General features: G+C 59.6%; 1 protein-coding gene across 3 annotated transcripts in view; it reads right to left on the minus strand.

Moving 5' to 3' along the window:
• Positions 1 to 17,801, minus strand: part of NRXN2 (neurexin 2) — a 99,680-nt gene that overhangs the window by 23,159 nt on the left and 58,720 nt on the right. For 2 of the 3 annotated variants that reach the window (XM_073809125.1, XM_073809124.1), the window contains exons 1-3: positions 13,954 to 14,943; positions 6,329 to 6,510; positions 1,489 to 1,660 (exon numbers count right to left, since the gene is read on the minus strand). In XM_073809125.1, coding sequence (XP_073665226.1) covers positions 1,489 to 1,660; positions 6,329 to 6,510; positions 13,954 to 14,194 — 595 coding nt within the window. In that variant the 5' untranslated portion in view covers positions 14,195 to 14,943. Of the gene's footprint in view, positions 1 to 1,488; positions 1,661 to 6,328; positions 6,511 to 13,953; positions 14,944 to 17,801 lie in introns of those variants that run through there. The other variant, XM_033860949.1, reaches the window with a different exon arrangement.

A 17,801-nucleotide genomic window follows, 5' to 3' on the forward strand; every position in this document is an offset into this window, starting at 1 on the left:
TGAGTTTCCTAGGGGCCCGTGTGGTTCTCTCTATTTCCAGGGCCTGCCTGAAAGCGTCTGGGTACAAGCCTACACGGCTGTGAGCCGTGAGCCCACACTGGCGTTTTCATCCTAGCATGTAAGCGGGTCCATGAGGGTCTGTGCACTTGAACCTCTCACTGTCCTTCTGCCCACGGCTCTCTCAGCCAGCACGGGGCAGCTTCTCTGGGCATCACTTCTGCCAGGAGAGGGGCTGAGCCCGAAGACGCTCTCTCTGCTTCTCAGGGGCTGCTTCTCAGTCGGCACCCGCGCGTGTGACTCTGCAGTGCTGCTCAGCCTGTATCTCCACATCTCTGTGTTTCTGCGGTTCTTCTGCAGTACCTCCACTTCCCCTCCCTCTTCATCTCCCGCACTGGGGCTCTCTTCCTCTCCCTCCCAAGGCTCTGGCCACCTCCTCTCTCGCTGGCTGGGTCTGCACGACAGCGGCTCCATATATCTCCCTGCACCCCTCTGGGAGCTGCCTCCGTCTCCGCTTCTGTCTGGGTGACTATTTCCATCTCGCTCCCTTGCTCCTCCTCTGGTTTCCTCTCACTCTGAGGCTCTTTCTCTGCCTCCCTCAGATTCTTGCAGAGTCTCTGCCTCCTCATTTCTTTCAGGTCCTCATTTCTGTCCCTCCCCTGTGCTCCTCAGACCTTGGTTTGTCCTCGGCCACCACAGCTGTCACACTGTTGAACTGGGTCTCTTTGCATCCCCGTGCTCCCCCAGCCCCAAGACCGCGAGCTCCCTGCAAGCAGGGGCTGTATGCTGTGTCCTCAGGGCGCGGCACAGGACCTGATACTAGTAGGTTGTCGATGAAGGTTTGTTGAAGGCACTTGACCTATTTTTTGCTCTCGTTGTCACTTGTCGCTCTCTCCTTTTCACCATGTCCCTTACTTCTTGAGACCCTGGGGTTCCTTTTCTCTGGGTCTCCATGGTTACTTCTCTTCCTTTATCGAGATCACCTAATATGAACCTTTGACTTGCTCTTTGTAAAGACCTGGGTTCTTGCCTTGGTTCTATCCTTGGGAACAGTCCTGCCTCCTTGCCAAGATCCGTTTTGGGTTACTTCTGGATCTTCTCTCTTTGGTTTCTGCATCTGCCTCCCCATTTCCGCCTGTCCCTCTTTTCTCAACTCATCCTTCCCTCAATTACGACAGACTCTCCCTACTTCTACCTTCCTTCCCTCCTCTCCTCCCCCATCCACAAACTGGACCCTGACCTTGCATCCTTCCCTGTTCAGCAGTGCCGCCTTCCTCCTAGCTGACCCACTCCCACAGTCTCGCCCCCACCCTACAAATCCCAACTTTTCCCTTTAGCCCTGCCCCGCCATCGTCCCGCCCCTACAAGCCACGCCTTTCCCGCAGCCGAAAGCCTCGCCACTTAACCCCGCCCCCGGTGCAGGCAGCTCTCCTATCAGAGGCCGCCCCGCCCGCCCTGCCCCGCACCTCCCCTGCGCCCCGCGCCGCCTACCTGCCGGGTACCGCTCGTTGACCGGCCAGCTGTCCACCTGCAAGGTGGCATTGCCGCCGCTTCGAGTGAAGCGCACCACGTGGTATTTGCCGTCGCTCACGATGGCGTTGGGCTCGTCGATGGTAATGTCGTCCGTGCCCACGTTAAAGATCACCCCCACGGTGCCCTGGTCCTGGGGACAGGGAGGTAGAGGTCAGGGATCCGGAGGGAGAGACCGTTCACTCCTTCTAGAACTCCACCTGTGAACACCACCGGTCCAGCTCGGCAGCATTTAACAGCTTTACAACACACCTCCCAGCCGCGTCTTTACTGGACCTTTTCACCTGCCCAAGGAGGTGGGCAGGCTTGTCCCCTCCCTGCCTCATATGCAAGCAAGGGAGTAACTGAGGCTCAGAGAGGTTGGGGAAGCCGTGGGGTGCACAGCATGGGCCTGGAGCACTTCCACTGACCACACCTGCCTGTTGCTTTTTGGTTCAATCAAAATGTTCACAGGGCACCTCCTCCATGCAAGGGCCACTGAGCCTCCAGGCCCCAGACAGGGACGACCAAGAGGAACCCAGGACCAGTGGGACCACAGAAGGTGGAGGCTTCACCAAGGCACAGCCAACAGAGAAATCCACAGAAGCCAGCCCTGTGCCTGAGGAGGGTCTGGCCTCCCCACTCCTCACACCTCCAAGCTCAACCCTCACCTCCCCTGCATGTTCTGCACTGGGCGAGTCCCTGAGGGCTCTGGCACCAGGGCATTGGCAGGTGTCAGCCCATGGAGGTCAGGCCTGAGTGCGGGGGCAGCCCCTTTGCAGTCAAGGGGGCACAGGCGCAGGGTCTGGACTGTGTGTTTTGGAGGGAGTCAGGTATAGAAAGAGATCAAGAAGACAAACCATGTTGGGCTTATTAAGGGAAGGTTAGCTTGGGGGTGTAATGGTAGAGGATAGGGCCAGCAGCTGGGAAGGGACAGGAAGAGGAAAGACAGGGACTGAGGCCTGGAGAAGGGGAGCAAAGAGTCAGTCTGAGCAACCTCTCCCAGGCCCAGGCTCCAGAGCGGACCTGCATAGGGAACCCTCAGAGGCCACCCAGGATCCAGCCCAGGAAGAGTTCTGTCCATGGTGCCAGGGTGAGAGGGAGAGCCTCACTGAACCCCTAAATGGTGCCAGGTCCTCTGTGGGTACTGTACACACATGCTGTCTTCATCCCCACAGCAACCCTCTGAGGAATAGACAGCATCCCATTCTACTGAGGGGGAAACTGAGGCTCAGGGAGGCTAAGTAACCTCCCCCAATCTCACAACTCATAAGGACGGACCCCCAGATTTGAACCCCAGTTGGCCTGACTCCAAAGCCAAGTGCTCCCTCCCGCTTTGCCTGCCAGTCTCGGGAGACACTGACTCAGGGTGCTGGAGGTGGGGGTGATCTGAGAGGCTACTGAGGCCAACCTTCCTTCAAGACCAAAGACGTCTAAAGAAGCCAGTGGAAGGCCCACTCGGCCCTAAACCTGAGCCCTTATTCCATTCCCTGTACTACCCAGCAGCACCCCCGAACTCGGCCTCCTGAGTTCCTGCACCCCTCCTCCCACACAGGACAGACACTCGCGCAGGCTCACACAGTCACGGGGACCAGATCAGCACGGAAGACACTACACTCCTGGAGTCTTCCTGAAAGACTGTTGCAGTCCGGCCTGGGCATGAGGAAGCATTTAGTTGCCACCTCCAGCATCCAACACGGCTGAGAGACTTGGTGGCCCTGGGTGTGGGGATGGGGTGACTCACAGACGGGGCAGGGATTGGGGTTTTGCAGAGAGAGCTGGGGGGGCAGGACGTGCAGCCGTGGCCCACTTGAAGATCCACACCCTATCCCTTCCCCACTGTGGGTCCAGTTCTCCCCCTCCTAGAACCTGGGAAAGACACACGCGCACACACACACAGAGTCATACACACACACTCACACACACACACACACACACGAGTCATACACACTCACACACACACACACACAGAGTCATACACGTGCAGCGTCCCTCAGATGCAGCAAAGCAGGGAAACTGAGGCCGAGCTTGCCTAACAAAGGGTACTAGCAAGCCGCACTCATCCACCACCCACAGACTGACGACATCCAGGGAGAAGGGGTGGTCTCTGCTCCCCACGTGAGAGGAACAGACCTCAGTACTACTGTCAGTCATAGAACAGCACCAGCCCCTTGGGTGCCTCTGAGGGTTTCTCCCCACGAGGCTCAGCTGGGTGGTGACAACGGTCAAGGAGCAGAAGTGGTCTGGGAGCCGGGATGGCAGAGGGCTGTCCAGGGCGGCTGGAAGGCAGGACACCTGCGTTTCCTAGGAGGCAGCCGAGCCCAGAGCCCAGAGCCGTGCACTCCAGGGGAGAGGCAGCTCCCAGAGCTGCTCCCCACGTGAAGTCAGTTGTCACTTCTTTTAAAGTCATTAATTCCTAATTCCCCAATTACCTCATTAGGCGGCGGTGGGAGAACGAGGCCGCTCCTACAGCAAATAATTATGGGAGTCAAAATTAATTTGGCAAAGTGGAGCGACGCTTTATTAGAAACGTCAAATTGCTTTTCTCTCATTTTGCTGCCGCCTCCCCACTCTCTGAGAGCTGCTAATGACGCGGCGGTGGGAGCTGATATGTCACCAGGGGAGAAGGGAGCTTGGGGGCTGCCCCAGGGGGCTTCAGCCAGTCGGGTGCCCAGCTCTCCCCTCAGAGCTGACCTCTCTCATGGCTCCCACGCTTCCTCCAGGGCCCCCGACCCTCGCCAGGCTCCTCATCCCAGGGGCAGCCCCGCCCCGCCCCGCCCCGCCCCGCCGGCTACAGCACCAGGCACCAGGCCTCGTTCCTCCATAACCCTCGTTCCTCCATAACCCTCGTTCCTCCATAACCCGGCACCAGGCGAGGGCTGTGGGCAACTGCTGGGAGAGCAAAGGAGACTCCTTCTCCCTGCACCCTGATCCCCCTGCCCCTTCTCCTCAGCACTGGGGAACCCTGTCCCCTAAACCTTCAGGCATATCAACAGAAGTTGTCAAATGAGGCGGACACAGTGCACCCACAGATCTGCTCACCCAGGCGGATGCTCACAGGTGCTCAGGACATTAGTGGACACAGTGCTTCCTACGGGCTGGGCAAGGAGTGTCCTCAGTGCTTTATATACATGGTCTCGCTTATTAAACCTGCGAGCATCTCTGTCCGCTTATCATGCCATTACACAGATGAGGACACTGAGGCTCGGAGACACAAGGTGATGCACTAGGGCAGAGCAAGGACGCGGCAGAGCTGGGACTCAAACCCAGGCATCTGCTCCAAAGCCACACACCACCTCTCAGGACTATGTGATGAGAGAGCAGCAGCCCTCACTCACAGAGAGGGACCCGGAAACACAGTCACACCTGCCACGCAGAGTCAGGAGACTGAAACAGCAGCAAACGCCACACTGCCAAGAAATACAAATATACAGCGACACACCCGATCAGAGGCCACGAGACTGTCCCCCACGGCGCCGCCCCCCAGCACTCCTGACACGATCAACGTGCACGGGGCCCACACTGTCACATACAGTCACCGTCCGCACTGCCTCTCACGCAGGTGGAGACGCTCACACGCACAGAACTTGCAGGCCTTCTCCCCAGGCTACTCCTTACTCTGCTTTCCTTTCCCCCTCGTTTCCCTGCCCGGCCTCCCAGGCCCGGTGTCCATCAGCTGCCACTTCTACTCCAGCTCCGCTCTGTCCACGGTCCATCTCTCCTCAGACCTCCTTCCTTCCCTCCCTCGTGTCGGGGAAGGGGTGTGCAGGCTGGGGACCCTGCAAAGCTGTCATGTAAGGAGGGGCCAGAGCCCAAACGAGCCTTCTCCCCTGGCTCCCTCGCTCCCCTGAAAGCTCAGGGCCCCCCACTCAGACCCTTCCAGCACACAGAGCCTGGCCAGCCTGTTCGACCCTCCCAGCTCGGGGTCCTGGCCAGGGTCACCATGTGGGATGCGGGCAGGGAAGGGAGGGGGCCGTAAGCGGCTGCATAGGTGGAAAATGGAGACTGAGGTCAGAGGCCCAAGGGTTAAGACAGTGGGCCGGGGGCAGGGGAGAGGCTAAGAGCACAAATGAAATGGAGCAAGGCTTGAGGCCACAGGGAAGTGTGTGGGGCCAGAGCAGAGAGGGGGAAGAAAAGGGGCCGCCCGAAGACCAGAGTTAGGATGGAAACTGTGAAAAGAGGAGCCACAGGCATGGCGGGGGGCCTAGAGGGAGGCAGTGGGGCGCAGCAGAGGGCGAGGAGGGGAGCTGGGCAGAGAAAAGCAGAGCTGAGCGGGACCGGAGGCCAGAGCAGAGATGTGGGGTAGGGCCGAGGTCAGGGAGGAATGAGCAGGGCTATGGCCAGAAGGGCTGTAAGGGAGGCCGGGTAAGGGGGCGGCTGGGAGGGCAAAGGTCATGGGAACAGTAATCAAGGGCAGGGAGGCCCGAAGGAGGGGACAGGAAAAGGTGCAGGACACAGTGGGAGGCATAGGCGGTGCAGGAGTGAGCAGGCAGCAGCCCAGGGCAGTCACAAGGTGGGGATGTTCCCACAGTCTGCAGGAGAATGGCCGGGAAGGCTCAAGGAAGCCCCTGAGGTCTCAGGGTGGGGAGCTGGGGAGCTTCAGGTGAGCGGAGGTGGCTCTGGGGGCCTCAGTGAACAACCGGGAGGAGAATGGGTCTCAGGTGCGGAACCACAGACTGGAAACCCCAGCACTCAGGGAACAGAGGTTCTGAGGGCTCCACGGGAGGGAAAGATGCGAGGTGCTGGTCCCATGGCAAGAGAGGACTGAGTGGATTCGGGGCAGAAGGCTGGGGGGTCGGGGGTGCCAGCCCCGCGTCCTTACGATGTGCAGCTGCAGGTAGTCCCCGAGGCCGGAGGCGCTGTCCACCCGCACCAGCACGGCGCTCCGCTGGTGCGTGCTGAAGCCCACGGCCAGGCGGTCCATCCTCGTGCTCGGCCGGTCGTTGGGAGGCCATGTGTAGGTGATGAGCGCTCCCCCCTTCCCAAAGATGTATGTGGTCCCGGCTGCAGAGAGAAGGAAAGGGAGACAGAGATACGAGGTCAGGAGGGCGAGATTAGCAGGTCCTTGGGGCTGTGACCAGAGCACTGGGACACCAGGTTTAGGGTACGGGGGCTTCAACTGTGATACCCACAGCGGCCACCAGGCCCTGCCCTCCTAGGGAACAGTTGACAGGCGGGTGCCTGGGTGGGAGCCCGTGCAAGCGCGCAGACAGATGTAGCCGCCTCATCAAGAATTCTAGCTTTAATTACAGCAAAACAGAGAGGTAATAGAGAGAGTGACACACAGAGAGAGAGAGCCCGGAGAGAGGCTGGCTGCAAGGGGACAGAGAAGATCGCCAGGGACGGGCAGGACCCAAGGGGCCTGGGCCTGAGCCATTCGGCTGCTCCCAGGGCTGGCAGAGGTGACAGGTTCGAGGTATGTACTTGTGTGGGGCCTGAGCTGAGCAGGCACCAAGGCAAAAGCAGCCCCAGGCGATGGCGGCCGGAAGAGCAGGGGCTGTTCGCTCTGACTCACAGCCTGCAGGCTGGCCCCGCTCCAGCGCCTGCTCCCCACCCCCTCCCAAGCCCCTGCAAATCCTGGTCCCACTTTGCCCGGACTCCCTGCTTCTACTCCCAGCTAGGGGGCTGCCTGGGTGCCAAAACGGGGTGGGGGGGAGGGGGGGTCCTGGAGCCCTGCCCAGAAAAGAAGAGACAGACAAGGGGGTGGGGGGGTAGAGATTGACAGCCAGAGGAGGAAGGAGGCAGAGAGACAGATGGACAGAGAGGGACAGAGAGGGGTGTAGGTGAGAGAAGGCGGGAGAGTGGGAGCCAGAGATGATGAAGAGATCCCTCTCCCTACCCTCTCCCATCCCACCCTCTCTCCCCCTCTGTCTCCTCTTTGCCATCCGGCTGCTGCCGGGGCGGGTGTGAGGTCCCTAACGATCTCAGCCCCAAAATAAACCCTATTAGTCGCCTTGTTCCCTCCTGCGGCTGCCTGGGCTCCCTGGGGGTGGGGGCAGACTGATGGCCAGGGTGGAGGCAGGAGTCAGGGCCGGTCGCCCAGTTTCCGGGAAGGGAGCTTTGTCTGGGAGGCCTAGAGGACTAGTACTCTGGGGCCTTCAGAGAAGGAAAGACAACAATCTTGCATTCTTTAGAACATAAATGGAGCAGATGAGACTCATAAAATGCTTAATTAAATAATTAGCCACTAACAACTCCTCTCAAAGCACTTCTTGCGGGTAGAGGGGTTCAGGGGAGGACTTATCCAGAGAGAAGGAGAGAGGCAGATGGGGCGTGAGGGCACAAGCCTGGAGCAGGCTGGGAGAAAAGCAAGGCCTTGGGGGTGGGAGAGCTCTGGGTGGGATGGGAAGTCCGGGTCAGGGAAGGCCTGGGGTACTTCCCTGGAGCCAAAGCGCTCTGCCAAGATGGCAGCCAAGCTGGTAACACTAAGGCCAGGCCTCTCAGGCACCTTGGGGTCTCTCACCTCAGGGACTGGGAACCCCACTGTAGTTTGGGCAATCGGGGATCAGGGGTCTCTATCCCAGGAAGCTCCTAGGCCCCCGAAGGAGAGGGGACTCCTGAGTGCCTTGGAGGGAGGCACCATCTGCCGGCCCAGGAGGAGCTGAGAAGGGAAGGCTGTTGCCTGGGTCGCAGAGAGGCAGCGAGGCCAGCAGGGGGCTGGGGCTGGGGGGGCAGGAGCTGTCACCCAGAGCGCTTGTCATCAGGGCCCTCGGTCTCCCCAGGCAAGGCTAGAGGGGAGAGGTGACTCCCGGGGGGGCAAGGCAGGTGGGAAAGAACCACCTTGATGTCAATTAACTGACATCTTGCCACAGCACATTGCAGGGAAAGTCCCCGCGCAGAAGCTAGAGGGAGCTCGGCTCTGCCCCTCCAAACTGAGGGATGCTTCCTACCTGAGGGCCCCGGAGGCTCAGTGGTGAGATCTGAACTCTCAGGATGGGGTCCCAGGATCAGGGTGGAGAGCTGGACTGGGGCAGTGAGCCACACACCCGCCTCCAGCAGGTCACTGCCTGGACAGGGCAGGGCCCGAAGGCTAGGAGCAGGGTAGGCCTCAGTCAGCAACGGTCTCTCCACTCCCAACACTGCAGCACTCTGGAAAATCGGCTGTTTCCATGGTAACCGTAATAGCCAGGGTCCTCCCTTCCCCCTCCACTCACTCACAAGCTGCATGTACAAAATTTGGGGGGTGAGGAGGGCCAGGGGCGCTAAGATGCTGACCCTCCTCCACATACACCCCTCCCTGCTTCCCAGACCTGAGGCTGCTGCCTCTCACCCCCTGGGCTCCAGCGCCTCCCAGTCAGACGCAGGAGGGGCTTACTGGGTTTCTCGATCCCTCAGACCAGCGAAAGAAACTCCATCTACCTGGAGCCTCCCAAATCTCCCAGGTCTAGGGGAAAGGAGGCCCCTTCTCCTCACTTTCCCACCCCAGGAACCCAGACAGCACATCAGGCTGAGCCCGGAGAGGGCGCGCGGAGCGAGCACGCCCAATGCCCCATAGGGCAGTGAGGCCGGAGGGATCAGAGACGGGGCGGGTGCTCCAACCCCGCAGACCCCGCACCCACACACAGGCCACGACGCAGCCAGCTGCGCACAAAGACCCAGTGTGGAGAGGCAGACCCCAGACAGGAGACAGCCGGGAAACACGGCGGTAAGCGCACAATGACGGGCCCTGGCAGGCGGCGAGGGCAGCGGCTGGCTGGCACTGCGCAGGACGGGACAGGCGCACGGGTCCCCGCCCCCGAGGCCCATGGCGCACGGGCCGCACACCCCCGCCCCAGCCTCCCCCAGTCCCCAGCCAGGGCCCTGCTCGGCCGGGCCTCCCTCGGGATTTATTACACAGCTGCTCTCCCACTGCCGCCAGTTTTTTCCGGGGGGGCTGGCCTGTTAAAGCCTAAGGGCGTTTATTACACGGTGGGGGGATCGGGTGGAGAGACACTTGTTGGGCCGAAGAGGTGAAGGATGAATGGTTTATCGGACTGGGGAGGCACTAATTACCCTGGGGAGACATTTCTCTCCCCGGCACCCCGCTCCAGCCCGGGCGCACAGGGCTCGGGCTGGGATGAACGCGGGCGGAGGGGCGGGACTCCGCCTGGTCCCTCCCCGTCCCTCCCCGCCGCGCTGCGTAGGCGTAGGCGCCTCCCGCCTCTCACTCCGCAAGCCGTCCTCTGCCCTGGCCACCGGGCGTCCTGGGTCGGGGGGCGAAGGCACATGGAGCCCAGGACACCGAACCACAGCTAGAGCCTCTGAAAGGTTCCGGAGAGGGCTCCAGAGAAGAAAGGGGCCAAAGCCAAGGCCCATTATGTTGCCCTAGGGTGGTCCAGACCCATTGTTTTTGACCTCCCCAGGAAAACGCTAGTGAGCTTCAAAGTACACAACATTGCAGTGTGGAAGGGTGGGGAGCAGCCCTGAAGCCCAAGGCAAGACAGCCTCTGGCCAGACACAAAATGCCCCAGGCCCAAGTGGCCACCACCCAAAGGCCCTGGCCTGGAACCTTCTGCCCACACCCAACATAGTCCCCTCAATGCCTCCTGGACCCAGAAATTCACTGATCCAATAGAACACTAAATGATCAAGAATCTTCTGTACAATTCCCACACACCTGCATTCTAGAAAAAAAAAGAAAAACCCCAACCAACCATTAATAATGGTTAGCTTACCCAGACCCAAACAACATAATCATCCCATGTGAAAAACCACCCATGCAGTGCTGCCCCTGTGGTTCAAACTACACGTGCAGACCCTCTGTCTGCCTGTCCCTGCCGCATCAGAAGCCATGACAAAAACCTTCTGGTGGATCTCGAATCATGAGAGGATAAAACGTCTTGTACCATCCAGGAAAGCCGCAGTCCTGGGTGCCCACAGCCCACGCCAGCTCTCTGAATACAGACCCTCACAGTCCGCGGGGTTATCTCTCCAGGTCCAGAGCCCTGGGCTCAGGTCGCTCTTGATCCCAGAACAATAGCCCCTCAATTCTTAAGCCTGTTCTTGGCCATAAGACATCCAGTCAGAAATCCAAGTGAACACACCCATATCCAGCAAATCAAATGAAATGCCAGCCCCCTTTAGAAGCTGGAGTGATGAATCCAGAACCCGTGGGAACTCCTGACTCAGAACCGAACCGGGATTGACCCCTCTATTCCTGGCCTCAGAGGGTACAAGAAATGAAGGTCAGGGGCTGCAAGGCTCGTAAAGGGCTCTGAAACTAGAATCAGGGTCAAGGATCAGGAGAGTGTCTCCCCCTCAGGCCATTTTTAGGACCCGGGTGTACTGGTCCTCCCAAGCTCAGACTGACATCAGGTGCAGGAGTGTCAGTGAGTGTCCGGCAGGTCAGTAGGGATATTATGTAACGGGTGGGGTTGAGGGTGGAAAGGGAAAGGCAGGAAAGAGTGAGGAGAGGAGGGAAGGAAGGCAAGGAGGAATGCAGGAAGAACGCAAAGAGTCGGGAAGTGGAGACGCAGGTGCAGGAAAGAGAGGCTTCTCACACTGGGTGCAGCCAGGAAGATGCTGGCACAGAAAGGAAGGGTCTCCCCTGGCCTACAAAGGTCTCCCAAGCTGGCCTCTTCCTCTACCCAAGCATGGGGTCCCAGCAGAAGCCCATCCTGTCGCCTCCCCCCACATCTGAGGTGCGCCCAGGTGAGGTTCAGCCATGACAGCTGGCCTCCTCCCTCCTCTTCTATCCGTCCTTTGACCCTCTTCCTTCCTCTTCACTGCCTGACCGTTCTCGGGCTCCTCCACTCGGTCTCCCCACCACCTTCCATCACGGCCCTGCAGCACCCTCCACCTCCTCTGCTTCCACGTGGTCCTCGGCAGCCATCGGCCCTCTTGGGGCTGTTTGTCTCCTCTGCACAGCAAGGGAGTCTCTGAGGCCATCCCAGCACCAACATTCCATAGGTTCCCCCAACACCCCCCCCACAAGCTCTTTCCTCCATTTTCTCTCCCTCTCCCCCAGCTCTTTGCATCCCGACTCCAACTCCTTCACGGAGCCTTCTTCTGGCACTTTGGCTCCCAGGTCCCTCCTTCCAATCTGCTCAGCTCCCCTGGGCCAGCCCCTCTCTCCTTTCCTTTCCCCTTTCACCTCCTCTCCTCTTCCCCCCACCATGATTTCCCCCAATAGCCTTTCTTCTCTTGTCCCTTCATGCCTCTCCTCATTGCCCAGAAAGACCATGTCCTATCTGGGTGTCTCTGGGGACTGAGCCTCAAGGGAGTCAGAAGGGATGATGAAGGGGACGGTGAAAGGCAAACAGGGCCAGATTGCTCGCAGGGAGAAAAGGGGAGTTAAAGTCAGGTGCAAGGTGTGTGGGGGGAAGTGGAGCAAGGAGCCTAGAGAGCATTGCACAGAGAGGACCCCAGCTGGGACAGGGGCTAGCCAGGGACACTCTGCTGGGCAAGGGAGAGGAAAGGAATGAAGGAGAGTGTTGGAAGAGGCCGCTCCTGGGAACTGGATGAAGAGAAAGTAGAGACATGAAGAAGATAAAGGTGAACTAGGAAAAAAGGGGGAAGGAGAGTAGAAAAGGGGTGGAAGGACTGAAAATGATATGGGGGAACAAAGATTGGGAAGCAAGGATGGACAGATGTAGAACAATGATGGGGAGGCAGAGATGAGTGCAGAAATAGAAGGCCATGAGGGCATAGATGGGAAGTGAAGATACAGGCATGAAAGATGCGGGCAGAACAAAAATGGAGTAAAAAAATATGAGAGGGGATGGATGAATAGAAATGGAAGTGATGGGAATACAGAAATTAGAGGCAACAAGGTACAGAGTGAGAACTGGTGAAGGCACAGTGATGGGAGTCAAGATAAAAGGTGATGGAAGCATGGAGATGTCAGAGTGCGAAGATGGGAGGTGATAGGGGTTCAGAGATGGGAAGTGATGGGAGGACAGGTATAGGAGGTGATGAGGATATAGGGATGGGAAGTAATGGAGGTACAGAAACGGTGAGTGTTGGAGGGATGAGATGGGGACCGAAGATGAAAGGTGATGAAGTATATGGATGGGAAGTGATGGAGGTACAGAGATGGGAGGTGATGAGTTGCACCATATGGTAGGTGAGAGAGGTACAGAAACGGTGGTACCCTATGGAAAGTGATAGCAAGGTACAGAGATGGGAGGTGATGTGGAGTACAGAGAAGGGAAGTGAACTAAAATGGGAGGTGATGGGGGTCTCTGGGATGGTAGGTAACAGGAGATTTGAGATGAAATGTGAAGGAGAGACTGAGATGGGAAGTGATGGAGTCTGACATGGAATAAAACGTGAAGAGGGACACACATGGGAGGTAGTGGGGAGGGCAGAGATTGGAAGTTATGGGGATGCAATAACGGGAAGTGATGGAGGTACACATAATACGGAAGACAGAGATGGAAGGTGGCAGGTACAGAGATGGGAAGAGATGGCATCCAGAGAATCTTAGAGGTCTAAGGTATGAGGTGATGAAGGGACTGGGCTGGGAGGGCCAGCAAACCCACAAAGGGCAGAAACCAGAAGTGATAGAGGTCAGAAATGGAAGGTGATGGAGTCTGAGAGGGAAGAGGAAGTAGGTTTTGAGATGGAAGGTTATGGGAGGGGGCGCTGAGATAAGAGGTGATAGTCAGTGTAAAGTGATAGAGGACTGACTCTGGAGGTGATGGGGAGGCTGGGATAGGGGAACAGAAATTCAAACAGTGGGAGGTGGGAGATGCTGAGGATCAGGGGTGGAGGTAGGGCAGAAATGAAGAGGTGTGGAGAGGAGAAGCCGGAGATTCAGGGCATGAGGCTGGGAGAATAATGGGACAGTGGAGTGAGGTGACTGCTTGGATGTGGTGGAAGGACAGTAACAGGGGAAAGACAGGACAAAGACGGGACAGTTGCTGGAGGAACAGAAGTAAAATAGAGACAGATATGAAGAGGTGAAAGAGGCAGAGATGGAACACGTCTGAGCCAGAGATGATAGGTGGGACAGAGGTGAGAGGTTGGTGGGGGACAAAGATAAGAAAATAATGGGTACAGAGATGCTGGACCAGCAGTGGGAAGGCGACGGTGAGGCAGAGGTGGAGCTAAGCCAGGTGGAGAAATGATAAGGGGCAGGGATGGAGGAGGTGAAGACAAGAGAAACGGAAGGGAGAGCTGGGCAGAGAGGATGAAAGGACAGATGGGGAGGTGGTGAGGGGACCTAAACAGGAGGGTGATAACAAACCAGAGATAGGGATTCGGAGGTAAAGGTGAGGCGAGGAATGAAAGTGATGAAGAGATGAGGATGATAAAGGGACGGGGTGGGGGGATTGTGATGGAGAGGCGAGGGTGGGGCTGAGATGCTGGGAACCGAAGATGGTAGGTGAGGGGATGCGGGCCCGCAGGGCCGAGGGGCCGGGCCTCGGCCCTCACGGGCTGGGGTGCGGCCCGCGGGGGCCAGGGCCGCGCACACGGGAGGCCCCGGGAGCCAGCCGGCCGGCCGGTATCGGCAGCGCCACTTACCGTGCCCGCCGCGGGTGAGGAAGGGCATGCGGTTGATGGCGATCGGCACGGTGCCGTGCTTGCTGTGGAAGTGGTGGACGTGGTGGGTGGTGCTGAGGCTGGAGGAGACCCGGGCCCCCTCGGCTGCCCCAAGCAGCAGCAGCAGCAGTAGCGGCAGCAGAGGTGGCGGCGGCGGCACGGGCCCAGCCAGGGCGGGGGGGCGGCGCGGGCACCCCCCCGGCCTGCTCCCCCCGGGGGGCATTTCGGCCCGGGGGCGGCCGCCTCACAGTCCCATGGCCGGGGGCAGGGACGCGGGGCTGCGTAGCCCCGCGAAGCCCCCCTCCGGCTCCGAGCCCCGGGAGGGGGGTAGGGGTGAAGAGAAGGAAAACCAGAGCCCAAGCCTCGGTCCCGAGCCAACGAAATCAACTGGATACCGCCGGGAAATCCGGGGTCCGCAGAGTGGCAACGCCAAGGTCCAGGACGCCTGGGTCCATCGCGAGGAGCTAAGGGTCTCCCCGCATCCCGGCGGGGTCGGAGCGGCGCAGAGAGCCGTCAGAAACCCGGGGGAGCGCCCGGGGGAGGGGGCATGGTGCCGGGTGGAGAGGTAGGGGAGGCGCGGGGGCCAAGCAGGGAGGGGAGAGCGGGGGAAATCCTGCAGAAAAACCGAGCCGGGGAGGAGGGGGACTGGAGGAGAGAAGCGGGAGACCGACGGAGGCTAGGGCCGCTGCCGCTGCCGCTGCCGCCCGACGGAGACAGGGGAAAGGAGGGAGGGGCCGGGGGAGGGGGGGCGGGAGAAGAGAGAAGGGAAGCAAATCCGGGTGAGGGGGGAATGAAGGGAGAGAAGAGGAGGGGAGAGGAGAGGAGGGGAGAGGAGAGGAGGGGAGCGGGGCTGAGCAGAGGAAAGGCGCGAGCCTGCTAGATTCCGGCGGAGAGATGGAGGCAGCGGAGTGTTGCTGCAGAGGCTGAGAGGGCTGGAAGGGAGAGGGAGGGAGAGAGGAGGGAGGAAAGGAGCGGAGTGGAGAGGGGAGGCGAGGGGAGGCGAGGGGAGGAGGAGCGCGGGAGAAGGAGGGGGCAGGGCGGAGGGACCCGGGCGGCTCCCGATCAGCGGGCGGCGCTGGGCAGCTCCGCCGCGCGGCTCCCGGCTAGCCCGCTCGGGGCTCGCCTCTCCTCTGCGCGAGCCCCGCCTCTCCCCCGCGCCCTGGCGCGCGCTCCCCTCCCGCCCCCTCCGGAGAAGGGGACCTGCTGAATAATTGAACAGGACTGAGGCTAGCAGAAGAGGCCGCTCTCTCCCACCTCCTACCTCCCCCCCACCTGGACGAACCCCAGGAATGCTCGCTGGTCCAGGGCGCAGAGATGTGGACACCGCCACCTCTGCACGCACGCCTCGGAACACACGTGCACGCTAGGATGTGGACGGGCTCGGGTATGGAGACACCCACGTGCCCATACAGGCATCAGTGTGCACGCACGCACACATAAGCTCAGATACATACATGCATACATGTGCTCATAGGCACTGGCACACGAACTCACACTCAGCCGAGCGTGTACACATGCTCACGGAGGCAATACATGCACACACACATACATGTTTGGTCACAGGTAATGAATGAACAGCCAACGTACACACGGACGGCTCCCTCCAGCTCACCCTCCAAAAACAGGGTCACCCATACGCACACAGACAACGCACCCAGAGGCTCAAAGGTGCTCCAGAGTAAGACATGCCACACACAGAGTCCCTCGCCACCTCTCCAAAAGGGTGCTCCCCTCCCCCACACACACACCCTCCTGGACTCCTCCAATCCTTCCTGTCCACTTCCCCTGCCCCTCCCGCTGCCTCAACCTCTACCTCTGGGGAGGGGAGTTTCCAGGATACTTATCCACTGAGTGGCCCACTTGTGACAAAACCCTTCCTGGGCCACTTATGTCCAGCTGAGGAAGTCACTTCTCTTTCTAGGGGCCCCTCCACTGAGATCTGCCCCCTCCCAGACTTTGGGACACCTCTGGGAAGCACGTGTCACAGGCCCAGAGATAAGTGCAGGGGGGCTTTCTTCCCTTCCTCTGGATGCCACCTCGGCATGGGGCCTGGGGGGGGCTGAGGGGGGGAGATGCTGAAGGTAGAGAGGGAGGGAGGTAGAGATGGGACCTGGAAGGAGGCAAAGAAGGAGTGTCATAGTGTGAGAAGGAGAGGTGGTGAAGAAAGGGCAAAAGGAAGCAGGTGCAAAAGGGGAGGGAGGGGCTGGCTCCTGCTTATTGATTCTGAATTCCGTTTTGGAGCAAAAACTGCTACCAGGAGCCCCACAAGTTCTGCACCCAGGTCCTGGGTGCAGTCAGAACCCAGGACAGCTCCTCTGCCGCAGCTGCTACCTCCCCAGCCCTGCTAGATGCCAGGGCCCCATTTGGCCCCCAGCCCTTCAGAAGGGAAGAAAGGGGTCCTCAGAGGCACCCGGGAGGAAGTTTCCAGGTGGTGCGTGGCCCCATGAGGGAGGAGAGATTGCAGGCTGAGGAGCAGGGCTGGGGCCCCCAAAGCCTTGTCCTCCTGCCCTCTCATCCCGTGCACGCTCTTGGCCCTGGCGCTGAGGTAGAGACTGACATAGCTCTGAGCAGGCAGAAAATGTATGGTCCCGGAGGGAGGGAGGGAGGGAGGGAGGAGCCAGTGGCAAGAGGAGAGGAAGGGAAACCGCCTAGAGGCCAATCAATACCAGTGAGTGGGAAGTGGAGAGCTGGAGGGGGTGACGCTGGGGATCGAGGGGGAGAGACAGAGGGTAAAAAAGAAGGGAGAGACAGAGGTGTGCAAAGAGATCAATAGAGGCTGTGGAGCAAGTGGAGAGACGAGAAACACACAGAGGGGCAGAGATGGGGAAGAACTGACTGCCCGGGCGAGCCAGAGACAGGCTCTGGGAGGCTGAGCTGCCAAGGCGAGCTGTCCTGACCTCAGCCCTGGGACTTCAGGCCCTGCCAGGAAGCGTGCCTCCTTCCAGCTTCCTTCCTCTCTGAGTTCATATTCTCTTTTTCATTCTCTCTCCACTCTTCTCTCTCCCATCCTGGAGATGACTTCTCTCCCTCTGATCTCTCTCCTGCCTTCCCAGGGCAGACTCCTGAGCCCACAGAGGTACCTTCAGCCCCAGGTGTAATGCCCATATCCCAGACGGAAAAACTGAGGCCACACAAGGGGAAAGGCTGTCCTGAAGGTCGGACTCCTCCTCATTCCAGTCTCTTTACCACCAGACAGCTCCACACCCCAGGCCCAACCCTCTAAGGACACCTGGGCCATTCCCACCCGCCTCCCTCTCTTCAGGCACAGGGGCCCTTGGTGCCCAGTGGTGCCTCCAGGGCCTTCACACTTGGGGGTGAAGCAAACAGGCCTCTGGGCCAAGTTCCTGCTTGACGTTGTGCATCAGTGGAGCCTCAAGAAGACCCGCCATAGAGAGACAGCACGAACATGAAACAGCCAAGCCTGGAGAAGCGGGAGGAGGCACAGCTTCAAGAGAAAAGGGGTGTGGCTTGACCCAAGATTCCTGCCTCGACCTTTGGGGCCAGAGATCTCAGAGGTACCCCAGGGCCAGGGTTTGGAGGCTCCCAGATTGCACCCACCTTGTCCTTACCTCCATGGCTTTGCTCAGGCTCTGCCACCAGACACACAGACCAGTGCTCGGAGACAGTGACACTTCCCAAGACGTGCCCAGCCCCAACTCTCCCTGCCTCCCACCTGCCCCCAGAGAAGTTGCTCCAAGCTCCCTTCCCACCCCTGCTGAAAGATGGCTTGACTCCCTAAACCACCATCCCTCTCTACGCTCCCTTCCAGAAGGCTCCATCATGTGGGAGTGTAATAGTGATGACGGGCAGCAGCTCTTCTCAGCCCTGAT

This window comes from Tursiops truncatus, chromosome 8 (genome assembly GCF_011762595.2).
Source record: "Tursiops truncatus isolate mTurTru1 chromosome 8, mTurTru1.mat.Y, whole genome shotgun sequence".
In the NCBI taxonomy this organism is placed as follows: domain Eukaryota; kingdom Metazoa; phylum Chordata; class Mammalia; order Artiodactyla; family Delphinidae; genus Tursiops; species Tursiops truncatus.